Below are 27,643 nucleotides of genomic sequence, written 5' to 3' on the forward strand. Positions count from 1 at the left end.
CAACAACCACATAAACGCCTGCTCACACGGATTCAGAAACGACTCTAACCTGCTTTGCAGATCCACTCCAAGTATCCGGTGAGCTCTCTCTCTATTTGCTGCTGCCTCCGAAGCTTCAGGAACTCCTGCCTTTTCTCCACACGCTCTCTTTCTTTGGCAAATTCTCTGTTGAAGCATATATATGGATTTTTTTTTTTTTTTTATACACAGAAAGAATAAATAGATGTAGCATGTCATCGTATGTGGCAACTTAGAATCAAAAAGCTAAGTTAGTTTTTGTCTGCCAGGAGATAACTTGCACATACGCGTTCACAGCAACAGACAGGATCATGTTCATTACAGGAGCAACAAAGGTGTGAGACACTGCATCATGAAAACAGATGATATTGTGGCTTAAACATGCACCTGAGGGATCCAGGTGACAGCTGGGCAGCTGTTGAGGGCAGGTTAAACCATAATGCACTTTTGTGTTGTGCCTATTGGAGATGTATCAGACATAGTACTTATACAGCATATGTGGTTTTATATTGAGATTAGAACAAATGTTGTGATGTAGTTAATGTTCTGGAAAATCAATTCCAAAGCAGTTAATAGACAAAATGACCACATGGGGATAACTGTTTTTGGCAAACACAGTTACTGAAGGGAACAGTTCAACATCGATGATAAGACTGATCCCACTCTCACATCTGTATGCTAAATATGAAGCTACAGCTGGTTTACTTATGTGTTTATTTCCCTCTGTCTTTATGCTAAGCTAAGCTAAGCTAAACTGTCTCCTGGTTGTAGCTTCATATTTAACAACAATACAGACATGAGGGAGGCAGCGATGTTCTCATCTAACTGTCACCAACATCGAAGTAAAGTATTTCATCATATTAATGCAAAAATCCTTTTAAATTCAACACTGTCAAAAAGCAGCGCTGCACATTTTGGGCTGTCCCAGAACAAACGGGACAATCACAAGAGAAATGTGGTGAAATCTTTGCTCATCAATCCAAAATGGTGGTTCTAGATCACAGTGAGACTTTCACCCCTGACCCATCACATCTGTAAAGCAGCTAGGATCGTGGGATCCTACCCATAGTCCGATCATCCTATCGATTAATAGCTGATACAATGGGGGTGAGGTGGTTTATGTTACATGAGCGGGATAGAAAGAGCGAGTGTGTGGAGTTTTGCTCGCCTCTCTTTCTCTCTCTCTCACAGATAGACTGAGTGATGACAGTACGATGACAAATACGTTTCATGGTGATGTTAGACCAAAATTGTCATCACAAATAAAGCATTAATTATTCACATTTAAGAAATAGAGCATTCACAATAATTGCTCAAAATGAGCAGCGGGGACGTGCGTCGAAAAAGCTGTTAGCTGTTGGCTGGCTGCCCCCCCCTGACTGTCCAAAGGTTGTATTTCCAATCATGAAAAGCATCAGGATAAGAAACTGAACTAAGTGTTCTGTGTGTCGATCTCCTCCACTGTGTTTAATCACAGCGCAGCACCTACACACAACTGGTCCTTGTATGCAAGTGTGTGTGTGTGTGTGTGTGTGTGTGTGTGTGTGTGTATGTATATGTGTGTTAACCTGAATTTAATAGTAAAAATCATGATAATAATAAGTTAATACATGAATGGGAAAACAAGCCAAAAATCGTCTTGACATTGGCAAAGGCATGAGCTTTCAGTGACCGCTCTGATGATCACAATCACAAAGCTCATCGTCCATCGGCATGACCCTAAAAGCAGCCAATCATTGGACAGGCCATTTTTGAATTATGTTAAAAAATACATGAGTAAAAACTGTATCAGCAATAGTTTCACAACAAGCTGATAACATGTCTCTACTTGCACTGTTTTTTCTATTTAGATAATAGCCTTATAATTTATAAGACCTGTTGACCCTGTATGATATGCTCCAGAATTGATGTTGTGCCGTCTGACACAGCATGCTTGTATTAGGAAATCACACAGAAAGAAAAGCTCCTCCTTCAGCAGTGGGTTTTATGTGACCTGAAGACTAATGACCACACACATGTTTGCTTTCATCCAGATGCTGGTGAGACAAGGGGCTGTGAGTCACAGCAGATGAGAGGAGACTTCTTGCAAACACAGACTCAGTGAGACGGACAGATGTCAGATCCAGGAGCACAGAGGACCAGGATGATAAAAGCCACAGGTCTTTTTACCACACAAGGCTCGCTGATGAGAAACCCAGGGTAAAAAGGAGAAGCGCTAGATGACGAAGGAGGAGGGGTGAATAATCTGTTTGCTCAATTCACCCTCAATTCAGCATTTTCTAACAAGACATGAGATAACCTTTATCTCCATTGTGCAGCAGTTAACAGACCAATAGGATTGCTGTCCTAAAACTCAAGATTGGTGGACGGTTTGCTTCTTTGCGTGTAGGTAGGCGGGGTTTGATTCAAGCAGCCAGTAAAATGACCACAAGCTGAACCAAATACAGAAGCGCCTTCAGATGCAGTATGTAAGTATTCTCAAAAAGGGGTCCAGTGGTGATCCATCCAAAATCAAGACTTGTTCATCAAGACATCATGTTCTCAATCTAACTGCTAATTTGTCTGATAATTATTGATCCATTAATACTGCTTGTTGCTTTAGTAAAGAGAAGAATGGGAAGAAAATGCAAATAAACTCCTGATTCTAAATCTTCTAAGAAAGTAAAAAACATATAATTTTGAACTATTAACAGTTTGAAATGCAAATGCAAATGTTTAAATCCCCTTTTCGCCCAGTTTGTCATTTTTAAATTTTTTCAGATTTTTTTTTTTATGAATCCAGTTTTTGCACATTTTAATATATAAACCAAACACAAACAAACTGCAGGATTTTCTTAACAGATGCAAATACAGAGCAGATTCTTATAATAGTTACACCGGGTTTATAATCAGCAATCATCAGTCTTGATTAAGCAGAGCTGGAATATGTGTGTTTATGTTTAGAGCTGACTTACCCTGAGAGTACACCAAGAACCAGGTTGAGCATGAAGAAGGACCCGATGATGATGAGAGGGATGAAGTAGAGCCAGTTCCAGGTGTTTCCTGCCACATCATTGGTCTGGACACACACACAAAAAAAAGTATAATTACCATTAAACACATGAGACCTAAAGTAGCACATAATAGAAATGTCTATATATCCTCAGTAGAGGTCACCGATGCAAATAAATACCCGGATTGTCAGTTTCATTTTCATGGAACCACCTTTTTAAAATGACTTGTCACCGTGTCACCACACCATGTATTGTGCACTCGCTTTCAGTTAAAAAGAGTTATTTATTTTAATCAGACATGGTTAATGCACAACTCACAAATAAAGTAAAAGAAATGATGTTTGGTTTTGAGATGACAGGGCATGAATGGGTTTCATCCTACTTTCCCATTTCTCATTCACAGTAGTGAATAAAAATATATTTTTTACGAAGTTTGCCGACTGAAGAAAAAACTTTTGCCAACTTGCGGCGTCAGAAGAATACTGATAACTTTTCAGTTAAGAAAAAAAAAAAAAAGTAATTAAGAAAGATTCTCCCTCGTCTCCGTGAGCTTCCTGCCACACAAACCCATTAACTAATGCTCCGTCCTCTATCACAGCAAAACAACTGTTTCATTCAGCACGAGTTACAGCTCGGAAACATCTATTACCAATGAATTGTCCACAGACAAATAGGTGTGACAATTCAGTCTTCCAATAGGAGTTGTCATGGCTGGGCTGATTAAATGACTTACACTTTCTCTCACTCACTCACTCACTCACACACACACACACACTCACACACACACTCACACACACACTCACACACACACACACTCACACACTCACACACACACACACACACACACACACACACACACACACACACACACACACACACAGAGCTAACTGCACTGACCAATGACATTTCATTTCACTCATGTGAAAGGCCTGTAACATTTTAATGAAAAACATTCTTTTTTTTTTTATAGATTCATTATAGATTTTATATTAATACAAATCAGTTTACCTTCAGTTTTGTGCATTCAACAGCTCTTGCTTTTCACAGTAAACAAAATCAAAAGCTTCGATTAACGGAAACATTTTGGGCTACAAATGGTATTAAAATTACAATAGTCTACATTTTTATGTTAACCATAGATCAAATCACTATGTGTTAAGGGTCGCCCACAGTGACATATTCAAGCCAGATATTTTTTAGGTGGCCAAAAACCATGACACCCAGTGAATGATACCATTGGTCTATATAAATAAATGTGAAATTGTTTTGATAACATGGAAGCCATGTCAAGTTCATAAAATCACAATATGTCAGTGTTGTTTAAAGCTTGTCCAAGTGGCCAAAAACACAATTACCGCTGCTTTAGAAATCAGAGAAGTTTATTCAAATATATGCATTACTGATTTTTCAGATTTTTACCTGTTTTGTAATATTCAATACAAGCACAGCTTATGTTTTCCTGAATAATGCAGCCACAAAAACAAATGAGGCTTAGACTTTATCCAAAGCACTTTGTAGTACTGGCTGGATACTTTATGATAACAGTTATGGCCAAAACTGACTGACTATGTACTTCTGTACTGCCTGAGCAACAACTCATTTTCCCCCAGGGGGTTCTGGGAGTCATCACCCTCTGAGAGGGGCTCCCCACATAGCGGCCTGTTAGCAGGGGACAGACCTGCGGACGGATGGGTTGTGTGAAGCACAGTGACATTTTGCAGACGCCAGTATTGAAGCGCTGCCACATACTGGCTGTAATTGTGATGGGAGGTTCAGGGCGGCTGAATAAGCAGACTGGAGATCTATATTATACACCCCAGTATGTGACACACACACACACACACACACACACACACACACACACACACACACCCTCTGTCTCAGCTGTCAGAGGAGCATGAGCCCACACACCAGGATAAATGGCTGGAAGAAGCCTCACTTTGTTTCTCTGTATCATTTTTTTCCTCCATGTACAACACTTCATCACTTTCTCATCACTCAATCCTCTGCCTCTTGCTCTCCGTGTTTTGTTAAACGTTAAAATAAATGCTACATGAGCATCCTCTTTTCTTCTCTCTCCATCTAAGTTCAGTTCTATTCAGTTAAGCTTAAGTAATAGTGGGTCATTTTGGGAAATATTCTTACTTTCTTTCCAAGCGTTATATGAGAAGATAAATACCAATGTCATGAGAGTGTGTTAATTAAAAAACTGAAGCCAGGACATTGTTAGCCTAGCTTAGCATACATTCAGGCAGCAGAGCGAAACAGCTAGCCTGGCTCTGTCAAATGTTAGGGGAGAAAAAGCTGCCACACCTGTAAAACTCATTACTTAACATGTTTGTTTAATGCGTACATGAATAAATTTAGGGAAAAATTATTTACTGGAACTATTTCTAGGCCAATAACAACCAGGTGCAGTGGCGTAGCTTCACTTCACACAGTCGTTGGTTTTATGAATTGCAACTTTCTCACTCTCATCAATGTCTTTTCCAACTGTTTTCAGAGAAAAAACTCAGATAAACCAACTGAATGCTACTTATACAGCGCCAAGTGAGAGGAAGATAAATTTAGCATTTCACTGCTAAAGAGCCAGATATTTAACTTAGTTGGTGGAGACCAAAAGAGAGCTAAAAGGGGAACCAATATTCAATCCTAACACTTTAGATTCACATAACTCAAAATAAATGTTGATGTTACTCCGTGTAATTAAATAGCCAACTCTTTAGTAGCATGTTAGCAAAGAGTCTGCTGTGTTTACAACTGGTTGTGCTGCCCTCAAGTGGTCAATGTAGCTAATTTAGTATCTTTGTTCAGAGTTTGATAACATGCAGCTCTTTTGTGTTTGCAGTAGCAACAAACATCTCAATGCTTCTCTCTCCGGGGAACCCGGTATTTCTGGAGTGGAGGAGAAAATGAATTGTACATGCACTCTGTTGCGTCAGCTTTCCGAGAGTCGGCCGGTAAGGATGGAAGACATCTCTCCTGTTGACACATCCTTAATTCTTTGGCTGACAGCTCAGGCAGATGAGCTGAGCTCAGTTGAGTTTGTGCAAATTCTTTTCAGATACTGAAACACAGCGAGGTCTCGTGGTGGAAGCCTAAGAGCTGCTGGGTTTCTCAGATTCAAGAGAGTGAACAAGCTAAAAGCAAGTGAGCACACAATCTGATTTTGTGATGACATTTCGGACTCATTGTTTTTGACTGTTTTCTCTCAAAAAGAAGAAAACAAGTTTCGGGATTTATTAGATGTCATTTTGAATATTACTGTGAATATTAAAACAGAGCATCAACACTATATAATCAGCAACTTTTTTGCATTTTCTCAACATTTTTCTCTGCACTTTCTATGACTAGATGTTTTAGTGAGACGTGCTTGTTGGCAAGAGGATCTTGTTCACTGTAACTACAATTTATTATAAGAACAAAGACGAAGTATCTCTATGACTGAGTAAAAGAATTTCCAGAGTCACTGTCATGAAATACCATTGATCTAGTAGGTAAAGTTTATATAGCACCTTTCACAGATACAGAATCACAAAGTGCTTTACATCAATAAAAAAGTACAAAAGTTCCAAACAGACGAGGAAATAGGTCAGTAAAAGGCAACAAAATAAAATGGAGCAGCTATGAAGACATTTTTTGCAAAATGTCACAGCAGTCTATCGCGATGATAAGGGGAGAGCATTTCATAAATTGAGTGCCACTGCTCGAGAAGCACAGTCACCTCTGGTTTTATAGGAGGTTCAAGGGACAGCCATTAATTTCTGTTCAGCAGACCTTAGAGCCCGGTTGGCTGTATAAGGGAGGAGGAGGTCAGCAATATCCTGGTGTGTTTGACCATGAAAAGCTCTTAAGGTTAGCTCCACTATTTTAAAATGGATGCAGAATTTGACTGATGTGTGATCTTTTGTTATTTCTACTTAAAAGCCGAGCAGCTGCATTTTGGACAGTTTGGAGACGGCTCAACGAAGTTTGACTCAAACAAAAAAGAGCGTTACAGTAATCTGAATAAGAAGAAATAAAAGCATGAATAATCTTGTCCAAGTCAACGATGGTCACCTGAGATCTTAATTTAACTTTATGTTCCTCAACTGGAATAAAACATGAGCTGACTGACATGATTATGAAAAGACAGGGATTGGTCAAAGATGGCACAGACATTTCTAAGGTTATACTTAACACAAACACATACAGTATACTGCTTGATGTTTGGAATTAGATTTTCAGGAGCAATTATAAGAGTGTCTGTCTTATTTGCATTTAACTGAAGTCAGTTGTCAGCCATCCAGATCTTGATGGAGTCCAAATAATAATTTAATGTGGACAATTGGTTACTATCATCAGCAAGCAATACAACTGAATGTCATCGGCATAAGAATGATAACAGGTCTAAACATTATAAGGGATGTATTACAGTCAGGCTTGGATCATCAGCTGAAGTAGGGCATTGGAAACCAAAGTGTCAGACTCGATAATAACTGCTTTATCCATCAATTTAAAGACCAACGTGTCTGAGTTTTTAGTTATTTATTTTCCCTCCTCTTGTCTTGTTTGACAATGTATCACACTATAGATGCCATGGCTGTTGACAGTCCTGATCCTGAACAACTCTCTCTGGCCCATCCTGGACCATCACCTTTGTATGTGATGCAGGTTAAAAGAGAAGAGAAGAGAAGAGAAAAGAAGAGAAGAGAAGAGAAGAGAAGAGAAGAGAAGAGAAGAGAAGAGAAGAGCTGTACGATTGCCCCTGGGCAGCATGGAAGGACATCCATCACCTCATTTTTCAAACTGTATGTCAGTTCTGGATGGCGGGTGTGATCCAGTATCGTATATAACAAACAGCCTGTGGCACTGTCAAGCAGACACATCTGTGGTTCTGTCTAGATTTAATTCATATATTTATATATTTAGGCTAAGATGTGTGTTTGTGTACTTGTATGTATTTGTCACCAACTCTCTCCATTTTGCCTCGAGTCTACAGATTTTTATTAGTTTTCTCATTGCCTCATTTTTTTCATGCATATTAATCAAATCTTACAATCTTTCACATTATAATTTATATTCATTACATATAAAACAATATTTCTGGTCCTTTACTACTAACTGATATTTATGTATGATATACATTATGATGATTATACATTCACCATTCAAATCTTAAAATGTTCTGAGTGACTATCCCTATAGACAGGCTTTGGTTCGACAATTTGCCCGATTTCTATTGTTAGAATGTATGTTATACTCTATGTATGTGTCATTTATATGCATGGGCTGATTAGTTCACCCCACCTTTACATACACTGGGTATGAAGCAATGCAATGAGGTTAAACCACACTGTGTGCACTGTAGGCGAGAAAATACAGGGCATATGGCAACAAAGGCCACTGGCTATACTAATTTAGTTCATTACAAAATTGCTGATGCACAATGTTGCCTTTAGCAAGGTACTTCTAATGACCCCAAATGTTGTTTAAGCATAATGTGATGACACAAAAAAACAAATAAAACAATAGTTAAAGGTCCATATTTTACATTTCTTCCAGTGTTTTATTTAAAGTGTTGATCCATAAGAAGATATATTTATGGTTTTAAGAACCAAAAACCATCTCAATGTAGTTTTACATCTCCTCTCACAGACTTCTCTCTGGAGCTCTAGTAACAACAGGTCTGTTAGCCAATCAGAGGAGATGATCTGAGCCTCTCTTCTGATTGGCTGACTGTTTTCTGAGAGATTGAAAAAAATATATAGCAGATTTCAGGTAAACACTCAGAGAAACCAAATCCTGCAAGTATGGATGTTGTGTGTTGTGTAGGTGGGCGGGGCTTGGGGCATGGCTGAGTGTGGTGATTGTTTCGTTGCATCATTAAGTTAGAGAAGTCCCAATGGCTGTTTTTGTGGCCAAATTCCTGAATACAGTGCATTTCTATGTGCATTTCTATTTGGACTGAGCACTTCCCCATGATACTATCACAGTATTAATATTGAACCTAGACCTGCTTCTTACTTTATACAATATGGGACCTTCAAAAAATGTGAGGAATTCCACAAGCAAAAGCTCTGTTTATTCAGAAACATGACAAAAATCAAAAATGACTGACACCAAATCTTGAAAAATGATTGATACACAAAAGCTCATTATGGTAAACTTAAATTCAACTTGTTTGAAAAAACGCTTGGGACCACATACAACCACAAAGGTTGTACATTTATCCAAATTTGTTGTTGTGTCAATAATTAATATTTAGAACATTTTAATCTGCAACTTCTAAATCCTTTCTGGGAATATTATAACTTTATATTGTGGAAAGTTTCAAGAGACGAAGACAAGTCCTGAGTTGTGTGCACATTTCATGTAAATCTGGCTGCAATGGCACATTGTGTTTAAAAGTTAAGGCAGATTATAAAATTGAATAAACCAACTGTAGAAGCCAAGAAGAACTTTGCACCTAATTCAGTGATTTCTAAGTTTGGTTGACCATCTGATATTTGCCCACATGAGCATTTGTACTTCTACTACTATTACATAATGCTACCTCCTGTGACTAACCAAGCCTAAAAATAACCAGCATGGAAATTTTCCTTGTTGAAATGGATTAAAAAAATTAAATTAAATTAAAAATTAAAAAAATAAAATAAACAGACTCAGAGGAAACTCATCATCTTCACTCCATCTTTATGAAAGATCTTCAAATAATTTAGCAGCTGCAGCAACTGATCCTGTCACTAACTTCACTTACAGCTGCAGGCGGTCTTATCAAGCAAGGACCATGCTGTGCCTTCTTTTAAATTCCCGTTCAAGTGAAATAGCAACATTTGGCAAAATATTTCATGAAAGTTTTGGTGGAAAAAGTGTTTAAAAACACTTCATATAGCGGTATAATCTACAAACAAACTTTAAGTAATAACTTAGTATATTCAGTGCTTGATTTTTTTTTATATAAATGCACTTCATATCGTTATTCCACCTCTGATATTCCCATGAGTCATCTCTGGCTGACTGCTCTGAATGATCAGCGAGGTGAAAAGCAAAAAGCTGCCACATAATTTGGAGTCATGCATCATGCAGTTGCAGTGTGACAGTGTACTCCCACTCTCAGCTTACAGTGCTGCCACCACGGACACACACAAGCTCACACACAAACACACACACTAATTTTCTCTGATGGCAAGGAAAGCCTGCTGTGATGAAGACAGCCACTCTGAATCAATTCTGCAGATCCTTACAGTCCTGAAACATTTACAACAAGCAGACTGCACTCAACAGCTCAGGTGCCACACAGAGCAAAAGGTCTTCAGAGAGCTGCGTGAAAAAGACAAATTTTCCTGGTTAAATTGAATTTGAAACTCTAATCATCGCTCTCGGACTCAACTGGTTTTCTCTTTTGACACTGAATTAATGTGCTGCTGGTTCATTTTAGTGATTTTTCATCAGCAGTTTGAGCCCAAAAGGTTTACCATTTAAATGTGGACACATAGTTCCTTTCACATCAAAGTACGACTCTCACAGGCTCACAGGAAGTCTGATATCCACAGTAAGGATGGGCAACTTCAGTAATTTCAATATTCGAGTACTCTCATTACCTTTAATGGTACCTTACCATTAACGAGTACTGAATTACTGGCATATTATATAATGTACAGTATGTAAAATGTATTTTTACCATAAAATACATCATATATTATTTCACCCACACGCAACCCACCCACTGTTAATCAGAATCATAATTTTTATAACCCAGCTCACGCAATCTGCGGATTAACCACTGTGCCTGATACTTTTGGCTTTATGATATATTTACTGTGCAGTTCACTCTCATCAGCCTCGTTTCTAGCAGCAGCAGGCAGCTTTAAAGGAGCTATTTGTAAGTCTTGATATTGCTACAAAGCCAGCTTTAGCATTAACAGCTGTTTATTTACCAGTCTGGTTCAGGATCAAGCTTCATTCCTTTACTCACCAAGACCAACGCCAATGTTAACTCTTGTTTCTATCGCTTCTTTTCTTCCAATGAAGTTAGCATGCTAACCAGCTAGCGCTGGCCGGTCTTGTCACTTTCCAATAGCGACTCACTGTAGCCTTCAATCTGCCCTGAAGATTTAGCACTGCTAAGATGGCATATTATAAACTCTTGTCTTGGAAACAAAACGATGGCTGAAGCTTTTGTCAAGCAACAATCACCACCACTCGCTCCTGGCAAGAAACCATGTTCGGCGGGAGAGAAAACATAAAAAAAAAGCCCCTTTAATAAACCACACACAGCCAATACTGAACGTTCACACAATATGTAGCTGTCCATCTGTGCTGCTCTATTTTTATTTTGACGAGCACCGTGACTGCCCTGACTGCACGAGTCTTTGAGCTGACAGGGTCAAGGTGCACCTGCCTCAGCGACTCACACGGCTCTAATGAAGTCAGAGGAAGTGTGTGTGAGACCCCAAGCGTTTCAAACACATGCATTAAACCACACAAACTATTGTACAGATCTCAATAAAGGGATGCCACAATGCCAGATATCACTCAACATATTAGATCGATGCTAACGCAACGATCACCTTTTTTCCAACAGAGCCCCACCCACTTCCAACCAGTCAGAACAACTCAAGCTTTTAGGTTCTTTAAAAAAAAATTCAAGATTGAGTCACAAGATTCAAATGAAAGCAAATTTAATATCAAGTAGGATCAACATTTTTAGTGTGAAGCCTGAACATGATACAGCAGAAGTAATTAAGGCCGCTCCCAATTTGATGGCGGCCACTGGGTCACCAGGAGAGACAGAGGAAATGTAATAAAATCATGGGGCATGAAATGAAGATTGCAACATTATCAACGCTGAGGAACCACCCACACTCCCTGCTGCTGCTACAACAGAGTCACTTCCCCGCTGACTGGCTCAGAGCTAAAACTGCACTCACAGTGTGAATCAGCGCGAGGCTTTGCTGTCCTTTTGTAGATCATTATCACGGCATTACTGCTAAAGGTTTTTATTATTGTTGAATTGTGTTCATTTTTTTTTTTTCTTAATAAATCTGAGAAGTCAGAGGAGCAGTGAAGATGTTATTTTTGTGCCCCCATGTCACCTGCCTGTGCTCTACGGTTCTCAGTGTATGTGTTGGGAGGAACAGTGTCCATTTCTCTTAATACCTGAGCTGAGCCGTAATACACGGGATCCCTGTTACTGTAAACTGCACTGCACAGTCCTGGGGAAAAACCAAGTCGAGTCAAACTAAACAACAAAACATATCGTTTGCCTTCCAAAGTATCTTTACAGTACTTTCCAAAACCCTTACATATGACCATTACAGATATGATCGCTGTGATTAAGGTTCGGTTCACGTCTATGTACATGAACAGGTTGGTTAAGATTCTGGAAAAGTTTTGGTAAAAGTTACAGTTCACATCTTTGTTTTCCAAGACTTTCCACTCAAGAGAGAACAGAATTGGTCATTTTTTCAAATGTCTTGAAAGTTTTTACATTTAAAGGGGAAGTCTGTTGAAGTCTGTTTACAGGTGCTGGGGAGTACAACTGCGTGTACTGTATAAAGTCGTTTGTGCAAGTCGGAGCTGTGTGAAATCTGATATATGTCCTCGAGTGATGTCACTTGAGTCAGCGTTGGTTGCTGTCTGAACACTTTAAGTTTGAAAATATTATACACAAAATATGAGCTTGAAGCTACATTAGCTGCTAGTCACATAACCCACCCAAAACCTGAACTCAACAGCTGAGTTGTGGATGTATGGGTGACCTACAACTCAGGCCTGTGCCCGAACACGTCCTGTGTAGACACATGTGGAACACTGCCAACATGCTGCTCCCACTATGCCTTAGACATGGCATTAGGAAGTAGGTTGGGGTAGATGGTTGGGCCAATAAAATGTGCAACTTTGACACAGGACACCATTGTTGGTCTCCAGGGTTAACCATGATTATGATCTTCCCTCACTTTAACCAAGCAGTTATTATCAACCTATACAGACTACAACCATTTCCTAACCTTAAAAAAGTAATTCTTTTTATTCCAAACTATAGCCACTGTAGCCTTAACAAAGCAGGGTAGAGGGACTCCAATGAGAGACTGATGTCAGAATCAATGAGTCAGATCTGATCTCGTTGCTGCTAGATGGTGATAACGTGCCAACAATATCTAACCGGGGATTTGAAGGTGAAAATGAAGGTGAACATGTTTTCTGCTGGAGAAAGACAAATGATATGACATGTTCTGTTTAGACCAAGAAGCACTTCAGATTATTATAGTGAGAACAAGAAAAACAGTACTGTACTAATTCCTTCAGTAATTTGTCCTCATATTAATATCCAGTTTTCTCCTTGAGAGCTGACTGTTACTATCACAGCATGAGAAATTTAGTGGATGTAGGGGAGGGGTGAAATATGAAGGAAAAGCCAGTAAATGACAGAGTAATTTGGAAGGATAATGCTCATTATTTTCCTCTGCATGCTAATTTGAACTTCTGGATGCGTATTCCACTGTAATCTGGCCTCCAACGTTCTAGAGTTGCATATCAGGAACATCCACCATGTGGTTTAGCCGCTAAAGACGACACTGATGGGAGGATATTTTGCTCAAGTCAAAAGCACAGCTCTGCAGCAGCTGGCAACATTATGATCATTAGCATAAGCTGAAATCTCTCTTCATGCACGCTCCCTTCCCTTTTCCTCTGGTCTGTTCATGATTAAAACATCAAGACGGAGCGTTGACTCAGTTTGGTGACACTCTTGTCTTTCCCGGGCTCCCTCATAGGGTGTAAAGACTTCACTGAATACCTACCCATTCATTTCAGGAAGATTAATGTGTTGATGCAGATTGGGTACTGCAGGGTGTTGCATACAATATACAACAAGTCTTTGTAGCTAATTGACAAAACAGGCTGTTTGTTAATGCCTTCCAAATGACACATTAAATTGATTGTAAAAACAATTCATATGAGAGGTTTCCTGATCTTCCACCTCTGTAGTTAATGTTTGGTTTAGTCACCTAAGGCTACTAGGTGTAGTGTAGTGTAGGGAAACTGTAGTTTTGATGGAGACGGGATACACACAGTGGACTCGTTTGTCAAACCAATGACCATTGAATGTCAGCTCCTCCTTAAGAGACGTTATGTTTTCCTTTGCTGTTCTTATGACCGCAAGAGGTCGATGTAAGTCGTCATATATAACAAATAACCAGTATAGTTGTTTTTTCTGGTAAGGACAGTCTTCTAGTTCGTTTCCTATTTCAATCCATTTTAATCATTACCACGATTGTTAAATAACATTAACTATGTGTTCATTATTGTAACTATGAGGGTCCTCTATCAAATTACTTAATTTAACTCAAACCACGATCTTTCTCCAAAACCTAACCAAGTTGTTTTTGTTCGTAAACCTAGCTTTACTATAGATTTGTTACATCATAAATCCGTTAGTTATTTATTTTTCAACTGTGATTTTCAACAGTTTCTGTGGCATACAAATACAAATTATATAATACAAATATACAAATTTCAGGAAACGTTCCTTGGCCAAACGACCAATATGGTTGCTTAGGATGGAGGACTTGGGTTTTTAAGATTATGGGTAGGATTTTGCCAGTGTTACACTGCTCACATTACAAGATATAGGATGGTGTGTTTGCATGTATCTGACTGCCCAAAGCACCGTCTGGCCTGATGATGTCGCAATACATTTAGCAGAGATTGAGTCAGGTTCAACTTTCTTGCCAGACATCCCTGCATTTTTTGTAGCTGTGGCCTTCTTCTTCACGACCCTTACCACTGTAGTGGTCTCATTGAAATGTACAAAGTGCTACTCCTGGTCTGATAGGCTGGTTTTTTGGGGGGTTTTTTTTGCCTTTACACTGGGTTTGCGTCATGCACATAAAAATAGCTTTTTTGAGCGTCTGAGCAAGTTTTTCAAATATTAAATCTGCTTAAAAAATTTAAGTCTTCCTGTCTGATCTGCCTTCAAACTGGACTCCTCAGTTTGTGTTTCATCTTCTCTCTGGCACCTGTAACAACATGCTTCCACTTCACACCATCATAGGCAGCGCTATTGTCAGTCTGAATGCAACCTCATTGTCACCACTCCCTCCGGCTGAAGACTAACATGGCAGACACCGGTGTTTCATTTCACTACGTCGGCTGCCGGGAGACCGCAGGATCCTGGCATGTGGCCTCACCGGGGGAGCGGAAGTTATGAGGTAAGTGGGGGGGCTGGACTGCAGAGAGGATGCAATGAGGGAAGAAGAAGCAGAGGAGGCAGGATGGTAATGACTGGGAGGATGGGGAGAGGCACTCTGCATTTTCTCTTGCACCATTAGAGAGGAGGGTCTGAGCAATCCCCCTCAGGGCAGAGGTAGCATCAATCTGTGAGGTTAACGTTGGGTTACGGGAAAGTATGTAATCCACAGAATCGAAAACCCCCATCCCCACCCCCCATCCGAATGCTATTCTGGCTTCGTAATGTTATAGACTTCACCCTTCCCCCCTACATCTGTCCCAAGGGTGCATCTTCATTTGTAGACTCTGGACATTAATGCATACATGACATGCATGCATGCTCTACTGCATTCACACAAATACACCTATGGCTCTTTTCCACTTCACAACATTGTCATGATCTCTGCTTTTATCTCGTGGCACATGCTTCAGGGGAAAGTTTGTTCAGCAATACATTTCAGCCCTGCTCATATGTTGAGTTACTGGAACCTTTAGGAGGCGATAACAGCGCTATCTATCAAGGTGAGTCAAGGAAGTGTCATCACTTCATGAGGACTACTGAAGAAATGATCATTTACTACCCCATCTGCAATGACTGTTGTCTTTCTTCTTCCCACAGCCTGTATTTCCGAAGCGTCCTGAGTTAGTTAGACAGCACCAGAAGTTCTTTTAAGTGCGGGCTATAAAACATTTCATGTCAGGGGTTCTTACGCAAGCAATAATATATGCTGAGGTGTCCCGATATAGAAAGTAACAGACAAGGAGGAGGCACAGTCTGTTCCAGTGACATCTTCCTTCATAGATAGCTACCTAGCTACGTTATGTTCGTGACACATAGTGCCACAAAAATGGCCACAAAAATGGTTAACAGCAAGGATAAGCTTAAAACAACCGTAGAGTTAGTTGTCAATCAACTTACAGAAATAAAAGCTCTTGAATTGGTATATGCTGTAGATACATCACCTTTCTCTGATTGGTTAGGGCAAAATGAAAGAAGACCAAGGCTTACATGAACACTGTGCTGAATTAGCAGGCCACATTTAACCCATGCCAGGTAGGCACAAACAAGTATCTCCACAGCAGCGGTTCTTGTAATGGATAACTGGCACTTTCTACTCACACAAGCCAGCAGGGTGATGATCCACCGGCACAGTGAATGAGTCACCAAAGGCTTCAACAGACAGATGGAGTGAGCCAGGTGCCACAGAGGTGTTAAACCTCAGTGAAGCTCTTCAAAGACTGTAAAAACCCTCTCCAATGAGCTCAACTATACCTCCTTTTACAGAGCCTGTTCAAGGCGAGAATGTTGCACATTTATTCTGTTTTACCCTCCCGTATAATTGTTGTCCCAGCAATAAGCCAGCAATAAGACGGTGTAATGAAGGGGCTTCTTAACAGCAATATAGCGGGATCTTTGTTTAAAAGGGGCTAATGTCTTTATGCTGTGTGGTAAATCCTCAAGAGCAGCAATTGGACCAATCAAAACAGTCCAAAAATGAGCATCGTCTTATTCAATGAGATGCATGAATGGTCTCTACAAGGCCACTTAATCTGAACACCACTTCATGCACGCGAATCTTGTCATGGAGGGCGTTCTTCCTCTGGGTGCAGGAAGAAGGATAAGACAATAGAACCAGAGAGGACTACATAGTAAAATTGAGCAGTGTAAAGAGAGAGAATGAGATAGGTGGGCAGAAAGACATACGGTAAGGATAGACACACAAAAAGCCTATAATAAAAATAACTGCGAGGATCAAAAGAATTGACTTTGAGCAGAAGGAAAAGAAAAAGACCAAAATACAAAGAAAAAGTACCAACTGAGAGAAAAGGCATTCTCGGATCACAGCAGTGTGGGTCTGCAGTGCTTAGGATAATGAGCCAGAAAAAGCTACGGGAGATGTTCGGAGTGAAACGAGGAGGAACAGAGAGAAGAGGGAGAAGATGGAGAAAAACATGGCTCTGTAAGTGGCTCACAATATAGTGCCAGTTAGCTGCTGTCTCCTGGGAGAGGAACACATGGAGCCGAGGGAAGAAGGAAGAACGCTGGGAAAAGAAAATGATGGGGAGAGGAGACAAATATAGAGGAAGGGAGAGGAAAGGGGAAAATCAAAGACGGAGAGGAAGAGATGCGCAGGATAAAGAAGCCCATGTACAAATAATGCCACAAATAATTAATTTGCCAAATAAAATTAAACTGGTCAACAATAATTGATTTCACACAGCGGAGAGCAACTCAGTATGACAGCATTAACTTTGACAGTTATTGTAACTGATTCCTTGGGTGTGTCCAATCAATTCAGCTTGTGACAAGTTCTACACACGTCAAGAATAATTAAAGCCAAACAAGCAAAGGAATCACCTGACCACACTTTTACTTTCTTAACTTTTCATTCATTTGCAAAAAATTCTAAAAACATGTTTTTGTTTTGTCATTATGGATTTGTTGAGAATAGATGGATAAGGCAAAATGGCAAATTTTATCCAGTTAGAATCAAATCTACAACATAATAAAATGTGCAAAAAGTGAAGGAGGTCTGGGGACTTTCTGAAGCCACTGTATCATTCGGCAGGTACAACTTGTCCAATATGTGAGGCTTGTGTTTGATTTTGCATACATCATTTAGTGAAAAAAAAAATAAAAATGAAGCTCTGAGTCAGACAGCCATTGTGGGATTGGCCTAGAGACTTTTTAGTTCTGCTTGGCTGGACGTCCCTCATCCTTTAGGGATCCTTATTTCTCTTCTAAGTGTTCTGAGATTGTACGTCTTTAAAAGGCACATGCTTTTGGCTGCCCTGTAAAAACAGAGAGGTTCTGGCATTTAGATAACAAAACTGTTTGGGCTGGTGACAGAAAGACAAAGTGTGTGTGTGTGTGTGTGTGTGTGTGTGTGTGTGTGTGTGTGTGTGGGGGGTCATCCCACTGACCCAGTTGTCTGAGACATCGGCGTAACATCTCTGCTTTGAGTCCAGCCACAGACTGTTACATATTAAGATATATGCTATATGTATATCATATATATGCATTTGACATAATATCATATTGGTTTGGGCAGCACAGTGGTTAGCACTGTAGCCTCACAGGGAGAAGGTTCTGTGTTTGTACCCCAGGCCTGGGGCCTTTCTGTGTGGAGTACGCGTGTTCTCCCTGTGCCTGTGTGGGTTCTCTCCAGGTACTCCGGCTTCCTCCCACAGTCTAAAGACATGCACATTAGGCTAATTGGCAACTCTGAAGTGTGCGCATGTGTGCGCAAGGGGTTGTTTGTCTCTATATGTCAGCAATGTGATAGACTGGTGACCTGTCCGGGATGTACCCTGCCCTCGCCCAGTGTCACCTGGGATTGGCTCCAGCCCCCCCGCGGCCCTACAAGGATAAACAGTTTAGATAATGGATGGATGGATGGATTATATTGGTTTAGCAAAGGTGTTGTTATATCACAAGGAAAACAACAACAAACATAAAACAATAACCACCATTTATGTATGTTTTTTGTTTTGTTGTTGTTTTGTTTAAACTTTTTAACTGTGGACTTCAGTAGTGCTGTTGTATTTTTTTTTTTTTTATTATTATTTTTTAAATTATTTTTTTTTAATTATAAGTCAAGACATAACATAACAAATTTGCAAGAAAAGGTCAAATTAACTGAGGCACAGAGAACACAATTTAAAAAAAAGGGCAGGAACAACATTATCCTAACAGATGCATATAATCATATTGGTTAGAGGTATATTAAAGCAGGCTGTAGATGATCACAGCATAACAGGTTCTGTGGCATTTCTTTATATAATATTTATCATCAAGTTTAAATTCTATTATATCTCATCACATTCTTTAAAAAAACGTAGACATAGTATCTGCTATTGAGCAAAGAGCCAGTCGATTATCATGTGTAGTCCCTATGTGTGGACCAGATCTCTCATGTGTTGCCATTGCCATCACTTGGTATCATATCCAACACATTAACATACCTTATTAGTTGAGTAAAGACTCCCAAACTATTTGGAAGGTTTCACTTTTCCTTTTCAGAATCAAGGTTATCTTCTTCAAAAAAACAACAATTACTCATTTCTCTAAGCCAGCGGCCCACCTGAGGTCTTTGAGTGTTCTTTGAAGATAAGGTGATCAAACACTTTTGGCCTTGGTAGTGCTACTTTAGGTGTATTTTGGTCTTTACTGGACTCAGTATTGACACAACCTTTACGAATTGTGCATGGCTTCAAAGCCTAAGTCTCCTGCTTCTATCTGTGAAAAAGCACTTCAGGATGCCCATATCACTGCAACAGCTGTTGACACAGAATTGTTTCAGACTTACGGCTGTAGCTCCAAAGTGTTTTCCACATAAAAAGGTAACTACTACAGGCCCTATGTTCAGCTTGGTTCAGTCTCTCATCTACTCATTCTGACATTTTGGTTGTAAAATTTAAAGTGTTAGCTTTCAAATGAGATCAGGGTTATGACTACCACTGTGATTTTGGTAATCAAAAAGTCTGAAGAAGAGTAACCTTATAATTTATTGGTACATTATTTTGGCCCTCATGCAAAAAAGTGGGGGTGCCTGGTAACTGCTTAATAAAAATGAATAACAGAGAGTGCATAAGCATTTTGGAAGAAGATGTTGTTCTGATGGTGCTAAAATCAGCCGTAAAAAAACAAAAGATCAGCTTGGACGAGCGGCATTCTATGAGCGCTGATATAGAGTACACAGCACTGGGACTTTTAACTATATGTATCACTCCGCTTCACAGGTGTTCTATTAAGCGTTAATCAGAATTACATTAACGGTCGTTATCTATCTTAGATTGTAACAAACTCTGCAATGATGAAACTATTTCCAGAAATACCTTTTGAATTAAATGATGTGTGGTCGTCAGAAGAGGATGAAAGAAGAACCCTGAATTCTTCGGCACACACTTAACAGTAACGTCTAGACAAAGTAGCAAGCTACTGTGCACTGTGCACGACAGGAAAATGTTTGTGTTGCTTAGCAACAGTTCAGTACCAGTCCAGTTGTGGAACTATTTGTGTTGGCATTACGAAATAAATGATGAAATAAACAAACACATCATAATCATCTGTTGTTGCTTATTACTTTTAACTAGTATGGTGCACGCAGAACTGATGTATAAAAGCAATATCACACTCAAGGTCGTGATGTTGTACTGAATATCAGCACAGCTGTGATTTGATCATAGGTACCAGGCCGCAGGCCGGGTAGCAAAGACAATCACTGCCATATAATATAATATAATAACCTCAATAATATCTCCCTAGAAACAAATGCAAAATTTCAAACAGATTATATTCAGAAGTTTCTGAGTTTGAGTAGTTTCAGAAGCTGTGCCTGTGTGAAATATACTGGTTGTGGATGGAGACACCAGGCATGGTAGGCAAAGATGTTGCATCTCTGCCAATTTACGCTTATTCAGCCAGGTATTTTAAGAAATTAATCTTGTCACCTTTTCTACCTTCTACTCACTGTGTTTTTAGGCATAAAGGCAAATTCCTCATATGTGAAAACCTGCTTGGCAGTAAACCTGATTCCTATTTGGTTTAGTCTAAACCTCCAGGGCTACTGCAAAGATTGCCTGGTGTATGGGGCAAGAAGAAATGCAATGGGGTCATTAAAATCAACGGGGTTTGTACATCCATGAGAGCATGCATATGCTCAACAAATTTCCTAGCAATCTGCTCATTAGAGAAGAAGACACCTTGATACTGTATGAGCTGTCCCTTAAAGTTCACGCTCTGAACAACATGAAGGTTCCCAGACAATTTCATGGTGCTCTAGCCATAAGATTTTGACATTTCTTGTGCACTAGTGATTTTGGCCAGAGGGCAGCAATAGAGGAAAGGTCAAGGTCGCCAAAAAAGCATTAGGGTTAATTCTCTGAGGAATATCTGGTAAATTGACCAATGAACACACCGACTAAAACAAAATCTAAAACTCTGCCACTAGGGAGTGAGAAATAATTGAACAAAGATGTTAAGATTGGAGATGATGAAGAAGAACCTGTGAGGAACAAAAGACAGCAGGAAATCAAGGTCCAAGGTCTTTAGTGTTTATAGACTCACGCTGTAGAGGATGTCCACCCAGCCCTCCATAGTGATGCACTGGAACACAGTCAGCACTGCAAACAGGATGTTGTCGAAGTTGGTGATACCAAAGTTGGGTCCAGTCCAATACTCTCTACACTGGGTCCCATTGGGACACGTCCTGGCTGGGGGCTCCTGACCACAAGGCCAGTCGGCTACTCTCTCACCTGAGCAAAAGAAAAATAAAGAGAAATAGGGGAGTGAGTTTTGAAATGAATATTTCTGTTATCAGTTGAACTTTTTCACATAACACTGTTATTAAAGTATCAGATGAGAATAATGCAGAGATCTCAAAGTGTCTACACAGATTGTAGCAATGTCTTCATATATGTTGAAAACCATTGCCCCCTAATGCTCATACATTTTATCAACGCATACTTTTTTGTTATGTGGGTCAGAAGTGCAGCAGGGACAGTGAAGCAGCCAGATGTCACTTTCCCCTGTAACTTCCTCCAGCTGCCTCACACTGCTCCAATGTGTCCCATTATCTCCGAACAATCAGTCATGACTTCTAAAGAGAAACTCACAGGGGATATTCCTCACAGGTGCTCTGCCCACTTCAACTGATACCTCTCAACGAAGACCACTGACCTCCTAACCTTTTCATGCAGAGTGAGTCTGCGGCCTGATTCTGTCAGTCATTACACAACACTAGTGACCACAGGTGAAGGTCGGTACAACGATCGACTGTCAGCAGCATGCTCCAACAGAGCGGCACTGCCATCACAGCCGAGTTACCCAACCAGCAACCAATGTCACAGCCCTTCTACTCCACGCAGGAAATCTGGACATTTCGTCAGATTTCCCCTTTACCCTGGTTCAGATTTGATTTCTGTTGTTCTCTGTACGGTTAAGAAAAGTTCTCTGAAAATCATTTTCATCCTTGCTCGGCAGGTGATACTAATTCAATGTTCCAAGTTCTTTAAGATGGGGCTAGCAGTGATGCAGATCATGACTGATCAAGCAAATGTGCCTTTACATCACATCAAGGACCCCTAGAAAATACACAAATCAATAACCACTATACTATTCCATCTGCAACATTAAAACCATTCAAGGTCCAAGTTGGACATGCTTTCCTAGGACGATTATGAAATCCAAGCCCTGTAATCAGAAACAACCAGTTGTTATTGCAGTGAATGGCAGGATTGAGGATATGCCATATCGCAAAACTCTGCAGGGAAACAATAAAGAAAATGACAATTTGAAGAAACTGCAGTGAAAAAGATGAAAATGATTCAAGTGATTCAATTCACTGTTAAGGTTTTATATGGACATGTTTGCACCACAAGTTATTACAATGAAAAGTCAGCCTCAGTACTGGAAGTCCTAATATTCATGCCACTGTCCCCCCGGCTCAAACAAACTGAGATCTCTTTCGTGGTCACAGTGTATCTCACATCTTTCATTCAAACCAGCGGATCATGCGGCCGCCAACAGACCACAGACCACAGACCACTCTGGTTTAAAGGGCCTGAGTCAGACCATGATGTAAGTGATGCTTATTGGTCTTTACTCGCACACCTCACTGTGACGAAATCCAGTCCTGATGTTACTCGTACAGACGCACCATCATACCGGATGTTAACTTCATGTGAAAATGTAAGTCAAGACATCCACATTTAAATACAACACCATGCTACAACACGTCTTTGGAAGTATTACGTAATAACACAGATGGGAAGCATCAGAATCGTACGTCTTCAAGCTTATCAATTCCTTTTATCGATGACGACATGATTTTCTGACAGTTAGAGCTGGGTGGCCCTATATGTGCGATATGCAAGTTACTTAGGCCCCCGCAGATTATTCCAGGGCCACGCCCCTGCTTACCTCCGATGCGGGTATCAGTGTTCACTACTTCGATGCGAGGATGAAGTGGAACTATCATTTTGATCATAAAAAGAGAAAAAAACTCACCATGAGAGTGAGTTGTGGGAACAGCAATCAGGCAAACTTGTTATCTCTGCTCTGAGTTTGATGTCAGTAAATAACAGTAGTGTAACATTAAGTGCTATCTTGCAGTGCATCTCTCTGTAGTCTGTCTGTCTTGCTAACCTAACTGGGCAGTGCAGCTCTCGGTCTCTCGTGCTCAGCAGCCACTCCCGGGGCTGTTCTGTGACTTTGTACCTGACAACAGTGAGAGTGAAATACAACTATTTATTCCGTTTGATAAACCGGCAACAGTGTTTATAAACCGCGGCTCGGAAAAGATAACTACTGTTGCGCGCGAACATGTGTTCGAAACAAAATGAAACTTGAGCTTCCCAGCAGCAACCTCTGTGGGGGACGATATATGGCGCACATAAATTTTAAAACAAAACTCTGTACTAATAAATGCCAAAAGCATTTGCACTATTTGATGATGCTTTCTATCATCACATATACTACTCTTTCTGTAAAGTCAAATTCATGACTTTGCATTGAGACATTAATCAAAGCACTATTTTATGATTGCAAAGTCATTGTGTGATCGGCTATACTCACATTGAAAATGAGTGTTCACAGAGAGGGCTAGAGGCTAAGGAAAATAATTTCAAGTCATTTCTATGCCTTTTCTAGTCCTACCATATATGCGCTTCAGTTTTCAGGCTTGTGAAGTGACATAGAGATGATATAGTACCAGAATACATGGAGGCTGCCGAGAGTTTGTTTAAAGGATGTGCTGACACATATGTCAGCAGATGGGGATCAGAATAAAGAATAAATGTGCTGAGTATAACAGATGCCTTGTGCAACCAGCGTTTCATAAGGGGCAGTGCCTCGATCAGAGGCTGTGCCAAGTTTTAACGATGATTTGCAGAGCCAGACTGCACAGCCAACATCTCTCTGGTGTCACTCCAGTAAGACGCGTCCTTTCCTTCTTACTGACAGGTGCTGTGTCAGCCGGACTCTTTCAGGATAATATGGGAACATCTCTCTGTTTTCTTGTACTGGGTGCAGCTCTTTCATGAAATTGGACAATTTGCAAAAAAAAATAAGTACAGCTCATTATTTGAATTACATGTGATTTTTTTCAAATAACATCTGTGTTTATTTTTCTTTATTTTCATTTAAAAAACAAATATGGTACCATCAAGGACATATTTGATCGTGCTATTCACTTTTAAAAGTCACACTGATGACGATGTTAAACATGCTGCCATCAAACTTCACGTACATGTGAACAAATTTATGAGACTAGTCATGAATATTTTAGTGAACCATTATAAGTTACAGAATTTCAATGCAATGAGCAGTGGAAATGGGACACTGATAAATTGAAAGCAGCTGTAATTCAAATACTCATCTGTTAACATGAATTTAGTGAAGACTACAGGAAATCTTAAATCATTTAAATCATTTCAGACTTTGTGGAGCTTGTGTGTAATCTCATTAATGCCACAATAGAAATAATCCAAATTAGACCTTGTGTGTGTTTGACATGCCCGTGCTCAAGTGAAGCGACACCTAATGAATATACACTAGGAAAAACATGCAGACCTACTCAGACAAACATGGTCCTTACAGCACTCGTTCACACATACAGACAGATACAAAGATACAATATAGTATAAAGATATATATATATATATATATATATATATAGACACACACACATACAAAGAAAAAAAGAACACAGCAGTGGTCATGTACAAAGTTGTTACCAGTGCTGCTCAGCATAATCGAACCCTGCTGTGTGTCTGACTGAAATAACTCAGTAACACATGTACTGTACATTAGCAGGCTGTCACAACAGCTCACACCACTACGAGCACCCTGACTGGGTTGACACACACACACACACACACACACACACACACACACACACACACACACACACTGATAGATGCACATATTTTACAGCTGGGCCAGCCAATAACCCTGAAGTCACACCTTCACACTCTATCTGACACCAGTGTTGGGGAAATAAATCTTCATCATTTTCATCACTGCATTACACAATGTGTAATTTCAGTCAAGCAATCTGACTGTCTAAAGTATAACTACTATAATGCTGTAGTAAAAAATAACTCTAATAGGAGCCTGGCTGTGTTTATCTGAAATATTTTATACACACACACACACACACACACACACACACACACACACACACACACACACACACATTTAATTTCTACACATTAAATGACTGTCCAGGTGATTCATATTCATGTATGGTATACTTTGCATGAAAGTTAACCTCACTACTTGTGCTGTTTCTGAAAACATCTTTCCAACCTGACAGGCAGCCATTGTTTTCAATCCATTCAGCCCCATGCACACTGCTCAAGCACAAGGAGAAATCCAAACCTGGCTATGACTGGACAATCACTCTTCGGGACAGGGGTTAATCAAAAGCTTATAATGCTAAAATGACTCAGTGACATTTTGAGTACTGCTCTTTGTGTCACAGTTCTCATAGTGTCCTGATAAGTTCTTAGAAAACCTGCTGAAAGTCTAAGCACTGGAAAAATTCACATGAATCTATTTAAACCATAGACTGTAAATAAAGATGGATGTAGCCTTTGTGACAGCCTTTTGTGTGATATGAAGCTCGGAGTGGGCTGCTCTGCTGTTGCCATCTTGGCAATGTCTGACTCCACCTAACTCCCGGCTAATCCAAAAATATGCAAAGAGTTGGGGCGTGTGCGGAGCTCAGACTTTGGTGCATGCCAGTTCAGTATCTGTGGCAAACATACACTTAGCATACCCCTTAGCATCATTAGCACAGGTGGGCGTCAAAGGCTAACCCAAGGCTAATTATCTAGTTAAAGAGCTAACCTAAGAAGTCAAATTAGCACAAACACAGGAATGTACAAATTAGTACTCACCTCAAAAAACTTCCTCACGTTCTGGTAGTCCATTAACCGCACAGTAAGTCATATTATTTGTCTGATATTTACATAAAAAATATTCCAAAAGGCAACCTAGCTAACAGCTAGCAGCTAGAAACAGAATGGCTAGCCAACTGTGACGGCATTCACGTGTCACCCAAAGCAGTAATGTAAAGTGTGATTTGTATTTAAAGATATTAAACTTACAAAAACACAGCTATAAATATAAGTTGCTCAGCAGCCACTCACACGGCAAAGAATGCCTTGTCAGGTTTTATTGCTGCCTCACTAACACACACTTCTGATGCAGCAGAAAGCGGGAACCAGCGAACTGCAACCTCATTAACGCCATCTGAGTTAGCATTTGATCAGGAGGCCAAGTACATAAGCATCCCTATTGAGTTACAGCAGAAGCTATCAATCAAAACCTGACGACTGTGAAAATTCCATTCATCAAAATCAAGATGTGAAAAACGGCCGTCAAAAATTCTGCTGTGCACTTGTTTGTTATGTTGATATAGGCACGCCGGCTGCCAGTTCTGCGAATGTGCAACTACTCATAAGCCACATGTACATACAGAACTTATGAATCATTTATGCACGCCTTCATAAATATGCAATGCAATATATGTTCTCATCCGTAACAAATACAGGAACACAGCTGAAAGAAAAAAAAGTTTTCCTGGCGTCGACTCGGCCGATGATCAGTGTTGTCGTACAAACACAGGCCACAGCCAAGCTGTTGCTCTCACCAGTGTCGATCTTGAAGCAGGTGTTGTGGAATTTGCCCATGTAAAACTCCACCCCGATGATGGCAAACATGACAATGGCGAAGAAGAGCAGCAGGCCGATCTGCAGCAGAGGAACCATGGCTTTCATTATAGACTTCAACACCACCTGGAGACCTGAGAGACAGACAGAGGAGGGGCAGAGGGGAGGGAAGAAAGTCTAAGCACTTGCTTCTTCTTTTTATTATTTTAGACATTATTTCTATTAATTATAATAAAACTCACCGGAGATTTCTATTGAAAACTTTCCAATTTAAAAGACAACTTCATAAGACAAAAGACAACTTCATAAGACAATCAAAGACTAGTTTACGTCATATAATCTTAATCTTTTTCTACATACTGACCAATCAAAAGCAAGAGACATTAACTGTTATAATGGCCCATGTGGAGGCTTTAATAGGTGTAATCTTCATGGCACTTTTCAAAACTATCTTACAAAGTGATAAAGCGTTTAAAAACAAATTACAAAAGCAAGAATGAAATCTCTTTAAATGATGGTAAGGTGACTTACTTGGGATTCCTGACACGAGTTTCAGGGGTCTCAGCACTCTCACCGCTCGCAGTGTTCTCAGGTCAAAGTCTGAACCCACCGTGGCCAAGATTCTGTAAACACACAGACACAAACATGCAACAAGAACATTAAAAACCATTTATCTCCACACACTGTACAGTGTTTCCTCTACATTCATTTAGCAGTGGCGGCCCGCCACTGCTAAATGA

The 27,643-nt window shown here is 40.0% G+C and overlaps 1 protein-coding gene across 3 annotated transcripts in view; it reads right to left on the reverse strand.

Moving 5' to 3' along the window:
* Window positions 1-27,643, reverse strand: part of cacna1bb (calcium channel, voltage-dependent, N type, alpha 1B subunit, b) — a 167,903-nt gene that overhangs the window by 77,266 nt on the left and 62,994 nt on the right. For all 3 annotated transcript variants that reach the window (XM_087172233.1, XM_087172232.1, XM_087172234.1), the window contains exons 6-10: window positions 27,435-27,526; window positions 26,885-27,037; window positions 21,295-21,482; window positions 2,973-3,076; window positions 50-165 (exon numbers count right to left, since the gene is read on the reverse strand). In XM_087172233.1, the coding sequence (XP_087028359.1) occupies window positions 50-165; window positions 2,973-3,076; window positions 21,295-21,482; window positions 26,885-27,037; window positions 27,435-27,526 (653 nt within the window). The remainder of the gene's footprint in view (window positions 1-49; window positions 166-2,972; window positions 3,077-21,294; window positions 21,483-26,884; window positions 27,038-27,434; window positions 27,527-27,643) is intronic.

Source organism: Seriola lalandi, unplaced genomic scaffold (genome assembly GCF_002814215.2).
Source record: "Seriola lalandi dorsalis isolate HSWRI2012SDOR001 ecotype SW California unplaced genomic scaffold, Sedor1 jcf7180002052129, whole genome shotgun sequence".
In the NCBI taxonomy this organism is placed as follows: Eukaryota; Metazoa; Chordata; class Actinopteri; order Carangiformes; family Carangidae; genus Seriola; species Seriola lalandi.